The sequence below is a fragment of the Pristiophorus japonicus genome, chromosome 10 (assembly GCF_044704955.1).
Source record: "Pristiophorus japonicus isolate sPriJap1 chromosome 10, sPriJap1.hap1, whole genome shotgun sequence".
In the NCBI taxonomy this organism is placed as follows: Eukaryota; Metazoa; Chordata; class Chondrichthyes; family Pristiophoridae; genus Pristiophorus; species Pristiophorus japonicus.
Window position 1 is genome coordinate 169572098 of NC_091986.1, and position 22508 is coordinate 169594605.

General features: G+C 44.5%; 1 protein-coding gene across 1 annotated transcript in view; it reads right to left on the minus strand.

The window, feature by feature from the left end:
* Positions 1-15808: 15808 nt before the first annotated feature.
* Positions 15809-22508, minus strand: part of LOC139275337 (testis-expressed protein 26-like) — a 49789-nt gene continuing 43089 nt past the window's right edge. Inside the window, exon 8 of the mRNA XM_070892648.1 lies at positions 15809-15849. Within this exon, the coding sequence (XP_070748749.1) occupies positions 15809-15849 (41 nt within the window). The remainder of the gene's footprint in view (positions 15850-22508) is intronic.

Below are 22508 nucleotides of genomic sequence, written 5' to 3' on the forward strand. Positions count from 1 at the left end.
GCCGCCTGCCAGCGTGGCAAAAAGATTCTCCGCTCTCGGAAGTGAGTATTGGTCTTGTCGGGACACCCAGTTGATAGTGGCCTTGTAGTCACCACAGATCCTGACCAAGCCATCCGCTTTTAGGACGGGAACAATGGGGCTCGCCCAGTCACTGAATTCAATGGACGAGATGATGCCCTCTCTCAGCAAACAGTCTAATTCACTTTCAATTTTCTCCCTCATCACATACTGCACAGCTCTGGCTTTATGGTGCACTGGTCTGGTGTCCGGGGTGATACAAATCACTACTTTGGTACCTTTGAATGTCCTGACGCCAGGTTGGAATAGCGACTCAAATTGCTGTAGGACCTGTGAGTATGAACTTCGCTCCACAGATGACACTGCGTGCACATCCCCCCATTTCCAGTTCATCTCAGCTAACTAGCTCCTCCCTAGCAGTGCGGGACCATTGCCCGGGACAATCCAGAGTGGCAGCCAGTTCACTGATCCATTGTGTGTGACAACTAACGTTGCATTGCCTAGCACTGGAATGATTTCTTTGGTGTACATCCGTAATTGAGTCTCAATGCATTCCAGTTTGGGTCTGTGGCTTTGAGTGGCCATAGCTTTTCGAATTGTTGAACGCTCATGAGTGACTGGCTGGCCCCCCGTGTCCAGCTCCATGCGTATCGGGATGCCGTTTAATAGGACCTTCATCATCATAGGTGGTGTTTTGGTATATGAGCTGAGAATGTTTGCCACATGAACCCGCTGAACTTTAGCGTTCATTGATTTGCGTCATCCTGCCTCGCAGACCCCTCTTCTAGTCCATCCGCCTCGTAAATTAGCCTGGTCACAGGCTTCCTGCACATTCTGGCTAAATGGTCAGTGAGGTTAGTTTTTGCAGACGAACTGTTGAAACCTGCAAGTCCTGGCAGCATGTCTACGTGTGCAAAGGCTGTGGAACAATGGGGCACCTCCAGTGAATGTGCAGACAAGCTGCAAACCCTGCAAACCACCACGTTGCAGAGGAAGATCGATCCATGGTGGATCAGGCTGAACTAGAGACTCGAACCGAGGAGGCAGAAGTATACGGGGTACACACCTTCACCACGAAATGTCCATCGATCATGTTAAAAGTTAAACTGAACGGAATTCCAGTATCCATGGAACTGGACACGGGTGCGAGTCAGTCTATCATGAGCAAAAATGGCCTTCAACAAGCTGTGGTGCAACAAGGCACACAGGCCCAAGCTTAGTCCCATTCATACCAAGCTAAGAACTTACACCAAAGAGCTGATCCCTGTAATTGGCAGCGCAAAAGTAAAAGTCTCCTATGATGGAGCAGTGCACGAACTCCCACTATGGATTGTACCAGGAGATGGCCCCACACTGTTTAGCAGAAGCTGGCTGGTAAATATATACTGGAACTGGGGCGACATCCGAGCACTCTCGTCCGTCGACGACGCCTCATGTGCCCAGATTTTGAGCAAGTTCCCGTCGTTGTTTGAGCCGGGCATTAGAAGTTTTTTGGGGACGAAGGTGCAGATCCACTTGGTTCTCGGTACACGACCAATCCACCACAAGGCACGGGCGGTACCATATATGATGTGAGAGAAAGTGGAAATTGAGCTGGACACGCTGCAGCGAGAAGGCATCATCGTGCAGGTGGAGTTCAACAGAGTGGGCCAGTCCGATTGTTCCGGTTCTCAAAGGCGACGGCACGGTCAGAATTTGTGGGGACTATAAAGTAACGATTAACCGTTTTTCGCTACAGGACTAATATCCGGTACCCAAGGCAGATGACCTATTTGCGACCCTGGCTGGAGGAAAGACGTTCATCAAGTTGGACCTGACCTCAGCCTACATGATGCAGGGGCTGGCGGAATCTTCGAAAGGCCTCACCTGCGTCAACACGCACAAATGTCTCTTCATCTACAATAGATGCCCGTTTGGGTTTCGATCGGCCGCGGCAATTTTCCAAAGGAACATGTAGAGCCTGCTAAAGTCGGTTCCACGCACCGTGGTTTTCCAGGACGACATACTGATCACAGGTCGGGACACCATCGAACACTTGCAGAACCCGGAAGAGGTTCTAAGTTACCTAAATCACGTGGGACTCAGGTTGAAACGCTCGAAGTGTGTTTTCCTGGCGCCAGAGGTCGAGTTCTTAGGGAGAAGAATCGCGGCAGATGGCATCAGACCCACCAACACCAACACGGAGGCCATCAAGAACGGGCCGAGACCACAGAACGTGACGGAGCTGCGGTCGTTCCTGGGACTCCTCAACTATTTCGTTAATTTCCTACCCGTGTTATGCACCTTGCTAGAACCCCTACATGTGCTACTGTGCAAGGGAGACAACTGGGTTTTGAGAAAGCCAGAAATCTGTTATGTTCCAACAAACTGCTTGTTCTGCATAACCCATGGAAATGTTTAGTGCTAGCTTGCGATGCGTTGTCATACGGGGGTGAGTGTGTGTTCCAACAAGCTAACGAATCAGGAACATTGCAACTGGTCGCCTATGCGTCCAGGAGTCTGTCCAAGGCCGAAAGGGCCTACAGCATGATTGAAAAAGAAGCTCTGGCATGTGTTTACAGGGTGAAAAAAATACACCAGTATCTGTTTGGTCTCAAGTTTGAGCTAGTAACTGACCATAAGCCGCTCATATCGCTATGCTCAGAGAGCAAAGGGATAAACACCAATGCCTCTTCCCACATCCAAAGATGGGTGCTCACACTGTCTGCATACAACTATGTAATCCGCCACAGACCAGGCACAGAGAACTGCGCTGATGCTCTCAGTCGGCTACCATTGCCCACCACTGGGGTGGAAATGGCACAGCCTGCAGATTTGCTCTTGGTGATTGATGCATTCGAAAATGAAAAGCCACCCATTCCGGCCCGCCAGATCAGGACCTGCACCAGCCAGGATCCTTTCCTGTCCTTGGTAAAAAACTGTGTCCCCCATGGGAGCTGGTCCAGCGTCCCACCCGAGATGCATGAAGAGATCAAACCGTTCCAGCGGTGCAAGAACGAAATGTCTTTTGTGGGTAATCACATGGTTTTGCCTAAAAAGGAAGAGAAACATTCATACGTGACCTACACAGTACCCACCCAGGCATAGTAATGATGAAAGCTATAGCCAGATCCCATGTGTGGTGGCCCGGCATCGACTCAGACTTAGAATCATGCGTGCGCCAATGCAAAACTTACTCTCAACTGAGCAATGCACCCAGAGAGGCACTGCTAAGTTTGTGGTCATGGCCCTCCAAACCGTGGTCTAGGATCCACGTTGACTTTGCGGGCCCATTTCTAGGCAAAATATTTTTGGTTGTTGTGGATGCTTATTCAAAATGGATTGAATGTGTAATAATGTCTGTAAGCACGTCCATTGCCACCATCGAAAGCCTACGAGCCATGTTTGCCACGCACGGCCTTCCTGATGTCCTTGTCAGCGACAATGGGCCGTACTTCACCAGTGCTGAATTCAAGGAATTCATGACCCACAATAGGATCAAGCATGTCACATCTGCCTCGTTCAAGCCCGCATCCAACGGCCAGGCAGAACGGGCAGTCCAAACCATCAAGCAAAGCTTGAAACGCATGTCGGAAGACTCCCTGCAGACCCGCCTGTCCCGAGTCCTGCTCAGCTACCGCACCAGACCCCACTCGCTCACCGGGGTTTCCCAGCCGAGCTGTTCATGAAAAGGGCGCTCAAAACACAGCTCTCTCTTGTCCGCCCTGATCTCCATGATCACATCGAGGGCAGGCGGCATCAACAAAGCATGTACCATGATCGCGCAAACTTGTCACGCGATATTTGAAGTCAATGACCCTGTATTTTACTCAACTATGGACATGGTCCCAAATGGCTTGTTGGCACTGTCATAGCCAAAGAAGGGAGTAGGGTGTTTCAGGTCAAACTGGCCAATGGACTAACGTGCAGAAAGCATTTAGACCAAACCAAATTGCGATTCACAAACAGCCACGAGCAACCCGAAGGGGACACCACCAACTTCGACCTTCCAACACACACACAAGTGGCAACCGACATCACGGTTGACCACGAAGCTGAACTCACCATCCCCAGCAGCTCAGCAAGGCCAGCTGCCCAGCAGCCCAGTGAAGAACCAATCAACTCACCCGCACCTGCATGTGTACCGAAACGATCGACAAGGGAGTGAAAAGCCCCAGATCGTCTCACCTTGCAAATGAGTGTACTATTGACTTTGGGAGGGAGTGATGTTATGTATGTAACCCTAGGCAGCCTGTATCATACCGCCACTAGAGGGCCTACCTGTTGGAATCCCAAGGGATCCCAGCTTGCCTTGGGAGTACTGTATATAAGCAGGCCTCCCATGCTATACCAACACTCTGGAGTTTAAATAAAGGAGCTAAGGTCACATTTACTCATTGTCTACAGTACTCAGTTGCATTACTTTATTATGAGCATAACAAAGATGACGATGGTTGAACAGGTTCCCACTGGTTCTGTAGTTTAGTTCCAATCCAGCGGGGAGCTTGTTGAGTGTGAGATGGAGCATAGCAGCGAGGAAGATTGAGAAGAGGGTTGGCGTGATGACGCAGCCCTGTTTGACCCCGGTCCGGACGTGGATTAGGTCTGTGATGGATCCATTGGTAAGGATCACATCCTGCATGTCATTGTGGAGCAGGTGGAGGATGGTGACGAACTTTTGGGGGCATCTGAAACGGAGGAGGATGCTCCATAGACCCTCGCAGTCGACAGTGTCAAACGCCTTTGTAAGGTCAAAGAAGGCCATGTATAAGGGTTGGTGCTGTTCCCTGCATTTTTCCTGCAGCTATCGCGCTACGAAAATCATGTCCATTGTACCCCGTAGAGGACAAAATCCGCACTGTGACTCCGGGAGGAGCTCTTCAGCCACAAGGAGAAGACGGTTGAGGAGGACTCGAGTGACGACTTTCCCAGTGGCTAATAACAGGGAGATTCCTCTGCAGTTGCTGCAGTCGGACTTGTCCCCCTTTTTAAAGATGGTCACGATCACTGCCTCTCTGAGATCTCCCGGCATGCTCTCCTCCCTCCAGATGAGAGAGATGAGGTCATGTATTCGCGCCAACAGTGCCTCTCTACCATACTTCAGTGCCTCAGCGGGGATTCCATCCGCTCCCGTAGCCTTGTTGTTCTTAAGTTGTCTTATGGCTTTTATTACCTCGTGCAGGGCTGGGGTTTTACTGCAGATGTGGATGCGCCATACAGAGTCATAGCCAACATATTCACGAAGGCATACGAAAGCATGGGCCTTACACTAAACATCCGTAAGACAAAGGTCCTCCACCAACCTGTCCCCGCCACACAGCACTGCCCCAAGTCATCAATATCCATGGTGCGGCACTGGACAATGTGGGCCATTTCCCATACCTCGGGGGCCTCTTATCAACAAAGGCAGACATTGATGACGAGATTCAACACCACCTCCAGTGCACCACTGCAGCCTTCGGCCGTTAGTGGAAAAGAGTATTCGAAGATCAGGCCAAAATCTGCCACCAAGCTCATGATCGACAGGGATGTAGTAATATCCGCCCTCCTGTATGGCTCAGAGACATGGACCATGTACAGTAGACACCTCAAGTCGCTGGAGAAATGCCACCAACGATGTCTCCGCAAGATTCTGCAAATCCCCTGGGAGGATAGATGCGCCAACATTAGCATCCTCGACCAGGCCAACATCCCCAGCATTGAAGCACTGGCCTCACTCGATCAGCTCCGCTGGGCAAGCCATATTGTACGCATGCCTAACACGAGACTCCCAAAGTAAGCGCTCTGCTCAGAACTCCTTCACGGCAAATGAGCCAAAGGTGGGCAGAGGAAATGTTTCAAGGACACCCTCAAAGCCTCCTTGATAAAGTGCAACATCCCCACCAACACCTGGGAGTCCCTGGCCAAAGATCGCCCTAAGTGGAGGAAGTGCATCACTTCGAGTCTCATCGCCGAGAGCAGGCAGAAATCAAGCGCAGGCAGTAGTGCGGCAAACCAGTCCCACCCACCCCTTCCCTCAACGACTGTCTGTCCCACCTGTGACAGGGACTGTAATTCCTGTATTGGACTGTTCAGAGTGGAAGCAAGTCTTCCTCGATTCTGAGGGACTGCCTATGATGATGATGGGGATGATGATGACTAACTTCAGATAAGGGGTTGTTTTGCTTCATGTGCTCTGCACCAGGAGTGCTGTAATGCTATGCAATGAAACTGACCTCAAATTATAGTGCAAGGCGTGTACCTCAAATTACTATGAAAATAATAGCACATATTGCAAATTCAGATATTATATGTTGAGTCTACTTTAGTTTGCTGGAGGAATTAGATGCTGGCCTTTTGTGCCACCTGCATCATGTCTGCACTCTAACAATCCCATTAGATGAGCATCTATATTCAAACCAATACACATTTAAGAATTCAACATAACAGTTCTTTGAAAACTGTAAAATTGAGTCACTCTGTATATCCAGTAGTTTGCTTATGCTAAGCACTTCATAATCAGTAAACAACACTTCTGTGTTGAAATCCTGTTCTGCAGCCAATATGTCAGTCACAAAGATACAAAGCAAACAATCAAGTGTTGTATTTAGCAGGTTGATCAGGTAGCAGCTCTCACTGTAGCAATGGCAGACATTTAAAGACCACATGGATGAACTTTAACAATTCTACATCCCTGTCTGGTGTAAAAATAAAATGGGGACGGTAGCTCAACCGTGGCTAACAAGGGAAATTAGGGATAGTGTTAAATCCAAGGAAGAGGCATATAAATTGGCCAGAAAAAGCAGCAAACCTGAGGACTGGGAGAATTTTGTAATACAGTAGAGAGGGACAAAGGGTTTACTTAGGAGGGGGAAAATAGAGTATGAGAGTAAGCTTGCAGGGAACATAAAAACTGACTGCAAAACCTTCCATAGATATGTGAAGAGAAAAAGATTAGTAAAGACAAACGTAGGTCCCTTGCAGTCAGATTCAGGTGAATTTATAATGGGGAACAAAGAAATGGCAGACCGGTTGAACAAATACTTTGGTTCTGTCTTCACGAAGGAAGACACAAATAACCTTGCGGAAGTACAAGGGGACCGAAGGTCTACCGAGAAGGAGGAACGGAAGGAAATCCTTATTAGTCAGGAAATTGTGTTAGGGAAATTTATGGGATTTAAGGCCGATAAATCCCCAGGGTCTGATATCCTGCATCCCAGAGTACTTAAGGAAGTAGCCCTAGAAATACTGGATGCATTGGTGATCATTTTCCAACATTCTATAGATTCTGGATCAGTTCCTATGGATTGGAGGGTAGCTAATGTAACACCACTTTTTAAGAAAGGAGGGAAAGAGAAAACGGGTAATTATAGACCGGTTAGCCTGACATCAGTAGTGGGGAAAATATTGGAATCATTTATTAAAGATGTAATAGCAGCACATTTGGAAAGCAGTGACGGGATCGGTCCAAGTCAGCATGGTTTTATGAAAGGGAAATCCTGTTTGACAAATCTTCTAGAATTTTTTGAGGATGTAACTGGTAGAGTGGACAAGGGAGAGCCAGTGGATGTGGTGTATTTGGACTTTCTAAAGGCTTTTGACAAGGTCCCACACAAGAGATTGGTGTGCAAAATTAAAGCACATGGTAATGTATTGACATGGATAGAGAACTGGTTGGCAGACAGGAAGCAGAGAGTTGTAATAAACGGGTCCTTTTCAGAATGGCAGGCAGTGACCAGTGGGGTGCTGCAGGATTCAGTGCTGGGACCCCAGCTATTTACAATATACATTAATGATTTAGATGAAGGAATTGAATGTAATATCTCCAAGTTTGCAGATGACACTAAGTTGGGTGGCAGTGTGAGCTGTGAGGAAGATGTTAAGAGGCTGCAGGGTGACTTGGACAGGTTAGGTAAGTGGGCAAACGCGTGGCAGATGCAGTATAATATAGATAAATGTGAGGTTATCCACTCTGGTGGCAAAACCACAAAGACAGAATATTATCTAAATGGTGGCAAATTAGGAAAAGGAGAGGTGCAACGAGACCTGGGTGTCATGGTACATCAGTCATTGAAAGTTGGCATGCAGGTACAGCAGGCGGTGAAGAAGACAAATAGTATGTTGGCCTTCATAGCGAGGGGATTTGAGTCGAGGAGCAGGGAGGTCTTACTGCAGTTGTACAGGGCCTTAGTGAGGCCTCATCTGGAATATTGTGTTCCGTTTTGGTCTCCTAGTCTGAGGAAGGACATTCTTGCTATTGAGGGAGTGCAGCAAAGGTTCACCAGACTGATTCCCGGGATGGCAGATCTGACACATGAGGAGAGACTGGATCGACTGGGCCTGTATTCACTGGAGTTTAGAAGGATGAGAGGGGATCTCATCGAAACATATAAAATTCTGACGGGACTGGACAGGTTAGATGCAGGAAGAATGTTCCCAATGTTAGGGAAGTCCAGAACCAGGGGACATAGTCTAAGGATAAGGGGTAAGCCATTTAGGACTGAGATGAGGAAACACTTCATCACAGAGTTGTTAACCTGTGGAATTCCCTACCGCAGAGAGTTGTTGATGCCAGTTCATTGGATATATTCAAGAGGGAGTTAGATATGGCCCTTACGGCTAAAGGAATCAAGGGGTATGGAAAGAAAGCAGGAAAGGGGTACTGAGTGAATGATCAGCCATGATCTTATTGAATGGTAGTGCAGGTTCGAAGGGCCGAATGGCCTACTCCTGCACCTATTTTCTATGTTTCTATGTTTTTATGTTTCTCAATGTTCAGTTGTAGATCATTTTGACTCTTCCATGACTTGACGGGACAAATTAGCAATTCATCTGTTTTTGTTGGTAGTTTTTTAAATTGTTCTTGGGATGTGGGTGATGCTGGTATGGCTACGTTTATTGCCATCCTTGGATATCCTGAGAAAGTGGTGTTGGCCTTCTCCTTGAACTGCTGCAGCCCTTGTGGTGATTGTGCTCCCACAACGGCGTTAGACAGGGAATTCCAGAATATTGACCCGTGTAACAATGAAGGAACTGTGACATATGTCCAAGTTTGGATGGTGTGTGACTAGGAGGGTAACTCAGAGATGATAGTGTTCCCACATCATTGCTACTCTTGTCCTTCTTGGTGGTAGATGTCGCAGAGAAGGGAGATACTGTTAAAGTATCCTTGATGAATTGCTGCAGTGCCTCCTGTTGATCATACATACTGCAACCACAGTACTCTGGTGATGCAGAGCGTAGACATTGAGTTCAGTGACATGGGCAAGCAAACTGCTCTTTCCTGGATGGTATCAAGCTTCTTGTGCTATTGCCTGCCACTTGTCAGCCTGGGTGTTATCCTGTTGTAGGGTGGCATGGACTGATTAATATTTGGGGGAATTGAGGGATGAGTATCAACCAGGACACCAGAAAAACTGCCCTGCTCTTCATGTGCCATGGGATATTTTACATCCACCTAAACGGACACAAAGGGTCTTGGTTTAATGTTGTGACTCTGCCCTTTCTTCTGTTCCACCGTTGATGGCCATGTCTTAGCTGTTTAGCCCAATGCACTGGAATTCCCTTCCTAACATGCACCACCTCGCCACCTTCCTATAAACCCATCTCTTTGATTAAATGTTTGGTCAGGCCTCCTAATTTCTCCTGCTTTGGCTTGATGTCTATTTTTCCTTACACTTCTGTGAAGTGCCTTGGACAATGTTAAATGTGCTATATAAGTGCAATTTGTTGTTTAATCGAGAAATGCAAAGTCAATGGTTGTTAGATGGAAATGTTTCAAATATCATCAATAACTTTGTCAGAAATATTAATGTTATTTAATACAAGCTATACTTGACAACAAGGCTTGATGTGAAGAGATGCAAAATAGCCAGATTAAGAATAGTTGTTTTTCTAGTTTGGCAAAGTGAAATAGAAGACAATTATATTTAGCAATAATCAGCTGAAAACTTTTATTGCCAAAAGCCTTAAAGTAATGAATCTACAGTCATTATCTTTGAAGCAACTAAGGAAGAGGCATATAAATTGGCCAGAAAAAGCAGCAAACCTGAGGACTGGGAGAAATTTATAATTCAGCAGCGGAGGACTAAGGGTTTAATTAGGAGGGGGAAAATAGAGTATGAGAGTAAGCTTGCATGGAACATAAAAAATGACTGCAAAAGCTTCTATAGATATGTGAAGAAAAAGATTAGTGAAGACTAATATAGGTCCCTTGCAGTCAGAATCAGGTGAATTCATAATGGAGAACAAGGAAATGGCAGACCAATTGAACAAATACTTTGGTTCTGTCTTCACTAAGGAAGACACGAATAACCTCCCGAAAATACAAGAGGACCGAGGTTCTAGCGTGAAGTGGGAACTGAAGGAAATCCTTATTAGTCAGGAAATGGTGTTAGGGAAATTGAAGGGACTGAAGGCCGATAAATCCCCAGGGCCTGATAGTCTGCATCCCAGAGTACTTAAGGAGGTGGTCCTAGAAATAGTTGATGCATTGGTGATCATTTTCCAACATTCCATGGACTCAGGTTCCTATGGTTTGGAGGGTAGCTAATTTAACCCCACTTTTTAAAAATGGAGGGAGAGAGAAAACAGGGAATTATAGACCAGTTAGCCTGACATCGGTGGTGGGGAAAATGCTGGAATCAATTATCAAAGATTTAATAGCAGCGCATTTGGAAGGCAGTGACAGGATCGGTCCAAGTCAGCATGGATTTATGAAAGGGAAATCATGCTTGATCTGGAATTTTTTGAGGATATAACTAGTAGAATGAATAAGGGAGAACCAGTGGATGTGGTGTATTTGGACTTTCAAAAGGCTTTTGACAAGGTCCCACACAAGAGTTTAACGTGCAAAATAAAGGCACATGGTATGGGGGTAATGTATTGACGTGGATAGAGAAATGGTTGGCAGACAGGAAGCAAAGAGTCGGAATAAATGGGTCCTTTTCAGAATGGCAGGCAGTGACCAGTGGAGTGCCGCAGGGTTGAGTGCTGGGACCCCAGCTATTTAAAATATACATTAATGATTTAGATGAAGGAATTGAATGTAATATCTCCAAGTTTGCAGATGACACTAAGCTGGATGGCAGTGCGAGCTGTGAGGAGGATGCTAAGAGGCTGCAGGGTGACTTGGACAGGTTAGGTGAATGGGCAAATGCATTGCAGATGTAGTATAATGTAGATAAATGTGAGGTTATCCACTTTGGTGACAAAAACAGGAAGGCAGATTATTATCTGAATGGTGACAGATTAATAAAAGGGGAGGTGCAACGAGACCTGGGTGTTATGATACATCAGTCATTGAAGGTAGGCATGCAGGTTTAGCAGGCAGTAAAGAAAGCAAGTGGCATGCTGGCCTTCATAGCGAGGGGATTTGAGTATAGGAGCAGGGAAGTCTTGCTGCAGTTGTACAGGGCCTTGATGAAACCACACCTTGAGTATTGCGTGCAGTTTTGGTCTCCTAATCTGAGGAAGGATGTGCTTGCTATTGAGGGAGTGCAGCACCAGACTGATTCCCGGGATGGCTGGACTGACATATGAGGAAAGACTGGATTGGTTAGGCTTATACTCACTGGAATTTAGAAGAATGAGAGGCGATCTCATAGAAACATATAAAATTATGACGGGACTGAACAGGTTAGATGCAGGAAGAATGTTCCTGATGTTGGGGAAGTTCAGAACCAGGGCTCACAGTCTAATGATAAGGAGTAAGCTATACAGGACCAAAATAAGGAGAAACTTTTTCACCCAGAGAGTTATGAACCTGTGGAATTCTCTGCCACAGAAAGTTGTGGAGTCTAGTTCGTTGGATATATTCAAAAGGGAGTTAGATGTGGCCCTTATGGCTAAAGGGATCAGGAGATATGGAGAGAAGGCAGGAGTGTGGTACTGAGGTTGCATGATCAGCCATGATCATATTGAATGGCGGTGCAGGCTCGAAGGGCCGAATGTCCTGCTCCTGCACCTATATTCTGTTTCTATGTAATAACCATCAGCTGAATCCTGAAATGAGATTCCAGCCCCAATATAAATTATATATATTTCATTACAGTGCCTTTACCTAATTGTAGGTCTCATTGTGTTCTTCTGACAGCACCGAGTAACCCTTACTGCAACCACAATACTCTGGTGATGGAGAGGATGGATATTGAGTCCAGTGATAGGGGCACCAATTGAGCAAACTGTTCTTTCCTGGATGATGTTGAGCTTCTTGTATTTCAGCTGCACTCATCCAGATGAGGGCTGAGTATTCTATCACATGCCTCACTTGAGCTTGTAGATGGTGAGAGGTTTTGTTTTGGGTGATCGGAGGTGAGCTGGTACGTCCAGAAAAAGGGCCATTGTATTAAGTTTCCAGCGTACACATTGAAATGCTGAAACAAACACTAATCAGATAACAGGCTTAGTTTATCCCTGTACTATTAACACTTCACTACAAACATAAATATTCAAAATACAAATTTAAATAAACATAAAAAATAAGCAATAGTCCTATTTAGCTCTTTTCTCTATTCTGTTTTTATTTTAATTTTGATACCTTTTTCGATCTGATTAACCTAATTAATTTATTTTTAACATTTTTCTCCAACAGTTTAAAATCTTTCACTACTTATTTTGAAACAGCTTCTGAAAAAAATGACCTTGCATTCTCTGAAAACTGACTCCAAAGGCAGATTCTTCAGTCAATCAAAAGCCAAAATTGTAAAGATTAATCTAGTCATGTTCTAGATATAACCAGATCAAATGTCAATGTATAAAAACATGTGCAATCCAGAAGAGCTGTTTTTGGATGTACTCAACCCAATCCTGCCTTATTGAAATAGGGTTGTATTGCCTAGAATTTAGAAGTATCAACATTTTCGGTATATTAAGGGGAACAGATTGGGTAGATAGAGAGAAAATATTTCTGCTGGTTAGGGATACTAGGACTAGGGGGCATAGTCTAAAAATTAGAGCTGGACCTTTCAGGAGTGAAATTAGAAAACACTTCTACACACAAAGAGTGGTAGAAGTTTGAAACTCTCTTTCACAAGTGGCAATTGATGCTAGTACAATTGTTAATTTTAAATCGGAGATTGATAGCTTTTTGTTAACCAAAGATATTAAAGGATATGAGCCAAAGGTGGGTATATGGATTTAGATCGCAGATCAGCCATTATCTTATTGAATGGTGGAACAGGTTTGAGGGGCTGAATGGCCTACTCCTGTTCCTATGTTCCTATGAAATAACACATCCACAATACTGAGAATTAATCGATACACTAATGGTCTATACAATCCATATTTCTACATAACAATGTCCACATTGAAAGATTAGTGGCTGATTTAATCCATGTAATTGAATAGGAGACAATTATTTGAAAGTAATTAAGGGATTCAGATGATGGCTCTAAACTGCTGAAGCTTTGTCCGCACAGTTGATCACATCGGAACTCCTTATTGCTTTTGACTTTATAATGGGGTGAAGTATTGTAAGGGGATAAAGATGTCACCAAAGTGGAAGTAGGCAGACAGATGGTCACAAAAGTGGATATTGAAAGTAGTGAATTGATCTGACACACAAAATGGTCCAGGTTAAAGGGCGTATCAGTATTAGGAGGTTGTGAAGGATCGGGAGTTCCTCCATCTCACAGTAGGGATTGTAATATATCACCCATTGACAGATTGTATGTAAAACTTGCTTATGTATGTAAAGCATGCTTATTAACATTAGCTTACAAATAGGATTTGGAGAAAGGCTAAGCAGCAAAGCTTGCTAAGCAGCAAAGATTGATGGTAAATGAACCATCAATTGTGTTAACCTTTAATACAGACTGACAGAAAATGAAAACTTACATATTCAGTACAGAACAACATCTACCAAGGTCAATAGGGAGTCAGCAGTCTGGAAACATGGATTGTAGCAGCAGCAAAAGTTTTGACTGGAGTTCTCTTGGAAAAGGGATAAGATATCAGGTGCTTGGGAACGAGATAGCAAACCCTGGGAAACAAGGTAAACTAACATGTCAAAAGGAACTGAGGCAAAGTTGACACTCTAGGACAACACATTCCAGCAGGTTGACATGTGATGAGAGATGGACAGGTTGGGAAACCACTCAGCAGCCAGTCTGATAAGGGTCAACGAATCAATAAAGCTCCGCTGATTAGCTGTCGGCCAACCGGTGGTCATAGAAGTTTTGTAGGAGGGTCGCACACCTCGAAAAATCATATAACTATGCATGTAGAACTCTTGTACTTTGAAGGGTTTGTCGGAAATCTTCCCTCGCATATGCTTGAATAAAGATCGGTTGAACCGAGGTTTCGTCTGAGTGATTCCATGGTCGCTATACAGGCGGGTTGGTGTCGATTCCTTATTTCAGGGGATCCATTCTATGTTTCTATGTTTCTAAGAAGAAAAGTCTTCTTTTTACCCCAGCAACTTCATTCCTGGTTAAATGCTATTAATTTGTCATTATGTAAGGTATTCATCTAATGAACTTCTAGATCAAAACTTAACCTCATAGGAAACATTAAGTTATCACCTCCTAAAATAGTCATGAAAATTATGGATTGACATTTGTGTAAACATAACTCTGATGTAAGTTTGATTTTTGAAATTTTTCGTTTCATGGAAACGAAACTGAGAAAAAGTGATTATGGGAAGGTTTCACCAACATGATATATTAACATAATAGCACCTAAATATAACATTCGTCACAAGCGTAGGTACAGTATTATCTTCTGCATAAGGCGGGCTGTTGTTTCTTAACTGGATTGTCATTGAATTTCTTGATCAGCATTTAATACACACATTTCTTTATTGAAAAATTGTTACCGAAATGTTGTGGCACTATTGCGTGGAGTGGTAAGAGAGGAACTTATATCCATGATGTACTTCAAGGATGAGCATGTGTTAGCAGGGATCATGGGCTATATTAAAAGGGACAAAGATGATGAGAGTCTGCATTGCTGTCATTCCCGCTCCTGATTAATTTAGTGGCCTTCCTGGAAATTTAATGCGTGCTTATGACAGATCAGGCTGTTTTTTAACAATACCTTTATTATGTTCATGGCTAGAAGGCATTTTCTTTAAGTAGACCGGTTGCCTTATGAACTAAAACCTGCATCTTTCTTCTTTGCTGTGTATAGATTAGCATGCCCAGGTTTAATAACTAAACCTCAGTGAATCACTTACTGGGGACTATATGGAAAGCCCACCATATTTGCCTGTCACTCAGAAGATGGAAAATAACACATGTGTACAGGCTGAAATTGCTTGGTCACATTGATTTACAAGTGAAATAATATACAGAAACAGAAAGATATAATCAGATGCTCACACATTACAATAATCAAATTTACACAATATACAAAGTATTCTTTCTTTCTAAAAACAAGAAAAGAAAAAACCTTAAAGCTTTCCTCAGCAAATTCTTGAAAAGAAAACTCATTGGTGCAAATCACACAAAAATCATTCCTTACATAGCCTCTACTGACATGTATTAACAGCAAGGTGAAGAGAGAGATGCAGACCCCACAAATGTATATGGTTTACAATGCGTCTTTTCCTTTAAAGATAGACTGATTTATTTGCAAAAGTCAGAGACTCAAATTCTTAACAATTTTTTAACACTTGGTGGACAAAGTGGTAATTAAATGAACTGAGGCTCCCTGACAGCCTACAAACTATAAATTACAAGTCTTCGGATGATCTCATTGTGACATTTATTCTCATAATTCTTTCCGTTGTGCCTGCTTTCCGGTATCATTTAATTGAAGGCTTGGCCATTCAGATAGTCACCTTGGGTCCATTACATTGGTTAAAGAAGTTGGATGCTCCTTTCAGTTTGTTTCACATCATATTATCTAAAAATTGCAACAACACTTCCTGGTCTGCAAATAAAACACACAAAAATATTGTAATTTATTTGCTTAAAAAAATTACTGCTCATTCATTTGTGTGTCCACGTAATGGGTGCATTTTGCTTGAATTCTTTCTGGCAGTTTCAGCCTAGTTTCTCAATTATACTTATCACCCGAGGACAGTGGTAGTCATAATACAGCTCAAGAGTGATATGAAACCCACTTCCCCCTCAGCAATGACCTGTTTGTTCATGAGTCTCTGGGCCTCAGTTCACAATATGCCAGCTCTGTTTTATTGCTGGAGTTAGATGTGAATGCCAGAGTCAGCACACACAAAAAATCTCATTTGGTGGTAGATCTGAGAGAGTAGCTCTTGAGGAAGTCACTGCTCAGGATTGTGGCCCTTGATGAAATGTATTCTTGAACAATGAAACTAAATTACACCACGTAGTTTTGGTCTGTTTTTTAAGTTAGTAATTTAGAATAACTGAACAATGCTTTGATAATGTATGGTAATAATTTAGTTAATTAATCTAATGAAAAATAATGACAGCAGTTGTCCACGAGAGCTCAACAGGTAAAAGTACTATGTGACGTAGTACTGAACCATATGCGCCAGGAAGGCCCCAGGTTTGATCCCCAATCTGTGCTGAGTGAGCTGATGTCAGAGAGGGTGGCAGTGGGGTCACTGTTATTGGCCTCATCGTACTCTAGTCGACAAAGGAGAAAATATTGTCCAGAGTTCCCATTCCCAATTGTCAACCAGCAGACCATGCTGGAATTATACATGCAATGATGTTGGGCGAAGATAGGATCAGGTTCAGCTGTGGTGCCCCCATAGTTAAATAAGCTCTCCCCAAATATTCAGTGTATGGGTTCACAAATGAAGATTGATTCGTTATCTTCAAAAAAGAGAAAGGAAGAAAATTGGGACGAACAAAATAATGGAGACTAAAGTATTCAAGGTTGGTATCAGAGGTAGACAGTGCGATAGCACTGTTATGTATTTATGCTTGGGGTCACCAGACACCAGGGGGCACCACTGTCGGAGGTCATCAGGCTGTATGCGCACGCGGTCATTGGTATATAAGCGTGGGTACCATGACACGCGGGTTATTTTGGGCGCGAGTAAAGTTGGATCAGGTTTATACCTGAGGCAGATTACAGTAACAAGTCTTTTGAGTCATTACATTCATTACATTTGGCGACGAGGTAGCTTAAGAACCTTCGCATGTACAATGGGCACTATTGGAATTCTGGAGAGATTCGCGGATGGCGAGGATTGGGCGGATTTTATCGACCGCCGAGATCAGTATTTTGTGGCCAACAAAATGGAGGGAGAGGCTGACGCAGTTCGGCGCAGGGCGGTTTTCCTCACTGTTTCTGGTCCAAAAATTTATGGTCTCATGAAGTATCTTCTCTCACTTTTATGTCCAACAGACAAAGAATATGGGGATTTGTGTGCTTTGGTGCGTGGCCATCTTCAGCCAAAAGAAGGGGTCATCACCTCACACTATCGCTTCTACATACATGTTCGTGCTGAGGGCCAGGATGTGACGGGATTCGTTGCGGACCTGCAACGTCTTGCTGAGCCGTGTAAGTTCGGAAACGTGTTGGAAGACATGCTGCGAGATTTCTTCGTGATAGGCATCAACCATGATGTGATTCTTCGGAAGTTATTGGCCGAAGAGAAGCTGGATTTGAGCAAGGCCATCGCGACTGCCCAGGCATGCATGATGACTGATGATAATTTGAGGCAGATATCATTGAAGAGTCGGAGCTCCATGGCAAGTACTGTAAACAAGATTGTGTCGTTGTTTGGCAGAGCTGCTTATGGCAGGGCCTACTCGACTGCTTATGTGAAACCTGTAGCTGCTCAAAGTCTGCCAACTGGTATAAATCCGATTTCACCCTGTTGGCGTCGTGGGGGCAATCGGCCTCATCAGTGTCGGTTTAAACAATACTCTGGTAATGGCTGTTCGAAAGTGAGGCATCTTCAGAGAATGTGCCTACAACTGAGCAAGCATGCTGCCGCTCATCACATTGCTGATGATGACCAGTCCAGTGTTGGCCCAGATACACAACCCGAGGAGGAAGTGTATGGTCTCTATTCATTCTTGGGAAGGAGCCAGCCGATAATCGTTAATGTGAATCTGACTGGCGTGCCTGTATCAATGAAGCTGGACAGTCGATAATGAGTCAAAAGACATTGGACAAGCTGTGGGACACTGAAGCTGTGAAGCCTAAGCTGAGTCCAGTCAATGCCAAGTTGCATACTTACACTAAGGAAATCATACCGGTGATTGGCAGTGCAGGAGTCAAGGTGTCATATGATAGTGTGGTTCATGATCTACCATTATGGATTGTCCCAGGTAATGGTCCAATGCTGTTTGGCAGGAAATGGCTCAAGAAAATCAACTGGAATTGGAATGATATCAAAGTGTTGTCATCGGTGGATGACACTAAGTGTGCTCAAGTGTTGAAGAAGTTTCTTTCTTTGTTTGAATCAGGCATTGGTAATTTTACTGGAGCCAAGGTGCAGATTCTGATGCAAGGCCTGTCTATCATAAAGCTCGGTCTGTTCCCTACATGATGAGGGAGAAGGTTGAAATTGAGCTTGACAGATTCCAACGTGAAGGGGTCATATCACCAGTCGAGTTTAACGAGTGGGCCAGTCCTATTGTTCCTGTGTTGAAGAGTGATGGCATTGTCAGGATTTGTGGAGACTACAAGGTTACGATTAATCAATTTTTGAAACAGGATCATTACCTGTTACCGAAGACTGATGACCTGTTCGCCATGCTAGCTGGTGGAAAGTCGTTCACTAAACTGGATCTGACGTCGGCCTATATGACAGAGGAGCTTGTCGACACTTCAAAGAAACTCACCTGCATCAACACCCATAAAGGACTGTTTGTCTACAACAGGTGTCCTTTTGGAATTCGTTCGGCTGCAGCCATATTTCAGAGGAATATGGAGAGTCTACTGAAGTCCGTTCCTGAAAATATCAGGTTTCAAGATGACATTCTGGCCACAGGTCGCGACACTATTGAACATGTGAACAATCTTGAAGAAGTCCTACATCATCTGGACAAAGTGGGGCTCAGGCTGAAACGTTCGAAGTGTGTCTTCATGGGTCCCTATTCAGGTGCCTTAAGTCATTACATTCATTACAAGCATATTGAAGCGTGCAGCCCCATGTGGGGGTTCACACAAGTTCAATTATTAACTCCACTGAACTTCTAATCTGAGCTATGGTTCATAGTGAGTTGCTGAGTAGAGGCCAGAAATCTGTCTAAAGAAAAAAATGAGAGGCATTTTTGGATTACTGCTGTGCAATTCGTAGTAGCCAGCTCAAAAGTATTGGCAGAGGCCTGGGAGGACACTGTCTGAATTCTCTAAGCTGCAGAAAAAGTTTGTGTGTGTCCTCACACACAAGAGAATAAAAGGCTTAAAAAATGGCACACAAATTTCCATCAATTTTCACAGCAAGTTTCCTCAGTAAAGAAGGTTCTTTTATTACAAATTATGTTCATTTTAATCAAGAGAGTACACATTGAGAAAATAATGAATTACCAGTATTGGTATTGGATTAGTTCGATACAGAACTTCCACTTATCAGATGGCGGCAGGGTTTCAACACCAATCCAGAATGAGCTATCAACTGATAACACTGAACACTTAGAAACATAGAAACATAGAAAATAGGTGCAGGAGTAGGCCATTCGGCCCTTCTAGCCTGCACCGCCATTCAATGAGTTCATGGCTGAACATTCAACTTCAGTACCCCATTCCTGCTTTCTCGCCATACCCCTTGATCCCCCTAGTAGTAAGGACCTCATCTAACTCCTTTTTGAATATATTTAGTGAATTGGCCTCAACAACTTTCTGTGGTAGAGAATTCCACAGGTTCACCACTCTCTGGGTGAAGAAGTTCCTCCGCATCTCGGTCCTAAATGGCTTACCCCTTATCCTTAGACAGTGACCTCTGGTTCTGGACTTCCCCAACATTGGGAACATTCTTCCTGCATCTAACCTGTCTAACCCCGTCAGAATTTTAAATGTTTCTATGAGGTCCCCTCTCATTCTTCTGAACTCCAGTGAATACAAGCCCAGTTGATCCAGTCTTTCTTGATAGGTCAGTCCCGCCATCCCGGGAATCAGTCTGGTGAACCTTCGCTGCACTCCCTCAATAGCAAGAATGTCCTTCCTCAGGTTAGGAGACCAAAACTGTACACAATACTCCAGGTGTGGCCTCACCAATGCCCTGTACAACTGTAGCAACACCTCCCTGCCCCTGTACTCAAATCCCCTTGCTATGAAGGCCAACATGCCATTTGCTTTCTTAACCGCCTGCTGCACCTGCATGCCAACCTTCAATGACTGATGTACCACGACACCCAGGTCTCTTTGCACCTCCCCTTTTCCTAATCTGTCACCATTCAGATAATAGTCTGTCTCTCTGTTTTTACCACCAAAGTGGATAACCTCACATTTATCCACATTATACTTCATCTGCCATGCATTTGCCCACTCACCTAACCTATCCAAGTCGCTCTGCAGCCTCACAGCATCCTCCTCGCAGCTCACACTGCCACCCAACTTAGTGTCATCCGCAAATTTGGAGATACTACATTTAATCCCCTCATCTAAATCATTAATGTACAGTGTAAACAGCTGGGGCCCCAGCACAGAACCTTGCGGTACCCCACTAGTCACTGCCTGCCATTCTGAAAAGTACCCATTGTTAGAGCTCAAGTTGTTGTTTTTATATCTTCACACTCTTCTCGCTTTGCAGAAGAGTGTAAAGTAGTGGAAGGATTTGCAGGCTGATTAACAGTCTGACAGGCCACAACATGAGCACTCCTCCATGGCTGTAACTATCTTTATACCAGCTAATAGGGTGATTAGTCCTATATGGCGTGAGGGTTTAATGGGCCACCTACTCCCACCGGACGCAAGTTTTTTACAATTAGTTCCCTTCTGCTTTTGGTTTGTCTAAAGTAGGGTTTTCGGAAGATAACTTTAGTTAAAGAAAACAGTGAGAATGTTGGTAATTTGCTCTCTTACTGAGGCCACAAGTTGTCCAACTGTAGGCTGTAGACCCGACAGCTAGTGACTGATACAGTACAGCTAGTGACTGATACAGTACAGCTAGTGATTGATACAGTACAGCTAGTGACTGATACAGTACAGCTAGTGATTGATACAGTACAACTAGTGACTGATACAGTACAGCTAGTGATTTGAGTACAGGGACAGGGAGGTATTGCTACAGTTGTACAGGGCCTTGGTGAGGCCACACCTGGAATATTGTGTACAGATTTGGTCTCCTAACTTGAGGAAGGACATTCTTGCTATTGAGAGAGTGCAGCGAAGGTTCACCAGACTGATTCCCGGGATGGCGGGACTGACATATCAAGAAAGATTGGATCAACTGGGCTTGTATTCACTGGAGTTCAGAAGAATGAGAGGGGACCTCATAGAAACGTTTAAAATTCTGACGGGTTTAGACAGGTTAAATGCAGGAAGAATGTTCCCAATGTTGGGGAAGTCCAGAACCAGGGGTCACAGTCTAAGGATAAGGGGTAAGCCATTTAGGACTGAGATGAGGAGCAACTTCTTCACCCAGAGAGTGGTGAACCTGTGGAATTCTCTACCACAGAAAGTTTTTGAGGCCAATTCACTAAATATATTCAAAAAGGCGTTAGATATAGTCCTTACTACTAGGGGGATCAAGGGGTATGGCGAGAAAGCAGGAATGGGGTACTGAGGTTGCATGTTCAGCCATGAACTCATTGAATGATGGTGCAGGCTCGAAGGGCCGAATGGCCTACTCCTGCATCTATTTTCTATGTTTCTATGTTTCTATGACTGATACAGTACAGCTAGTGATTGATACAGTACAACTAGTGACTGATACAGTACAGCTAGTGATTGATACAGTACAGCTAGTGACTGATACAGTACAGCTAGTGATTGATACAGTACAGCTAGTGACTGATACAGTACAGCTAGTGACGGTAGCAGAGAGCATGCAGAAACCAAGCGCAGACAGCGGAAGGAGCGTGCAACAAACCAGACTCCCCACTCACTCTTTCCTTCAACCACTGTCTGCCCCACCTGTGACAGAGACTGTAATTCCCATATTGGACTGTACTGTTACCTGAGAACTCACTTTTAGATAGGCATTTCTGCGGCCGCAACCGAGACTCCAGGATGGTATGTTGCCTCCCTGGTGCAAGGGTCAAGGATGTCTCGGAGCAGGTGCAGGACATTTTGAAAAGGGAGGGTGAACAGCCAGTTGTCGTGGTGCACATTGGTACCAACGATATAGGTAAAAAAAGGGATGAGGTCCTACGAGACGAATTTAAGGAGCTAGGAGCTAAATTAAAAAGTAGGACCTCAAAAGTAGTAATCTCGGGATTGCTACCAGTGCCATGTGCTCGTCAGAGTAGGAATCGCAGGATGGCTCAGATGAATACGTGACTTGAGCAGTGGTGCAGCAGGGAGGGATTCAAATTCCTGCGGCATTGGAACCGGTTCTGGGGGAGGTGGGACCAGTACAAACCGGATGGTCTTCACCTAGGCAGGACCGGAACCAATGTCCTAGGGGGAGTGTTTGCTAGTGCTGTTGGGGAGGAGTTAAACTAATGTGGCAGGGGGATAGGAATCAATGCAGGGAGACA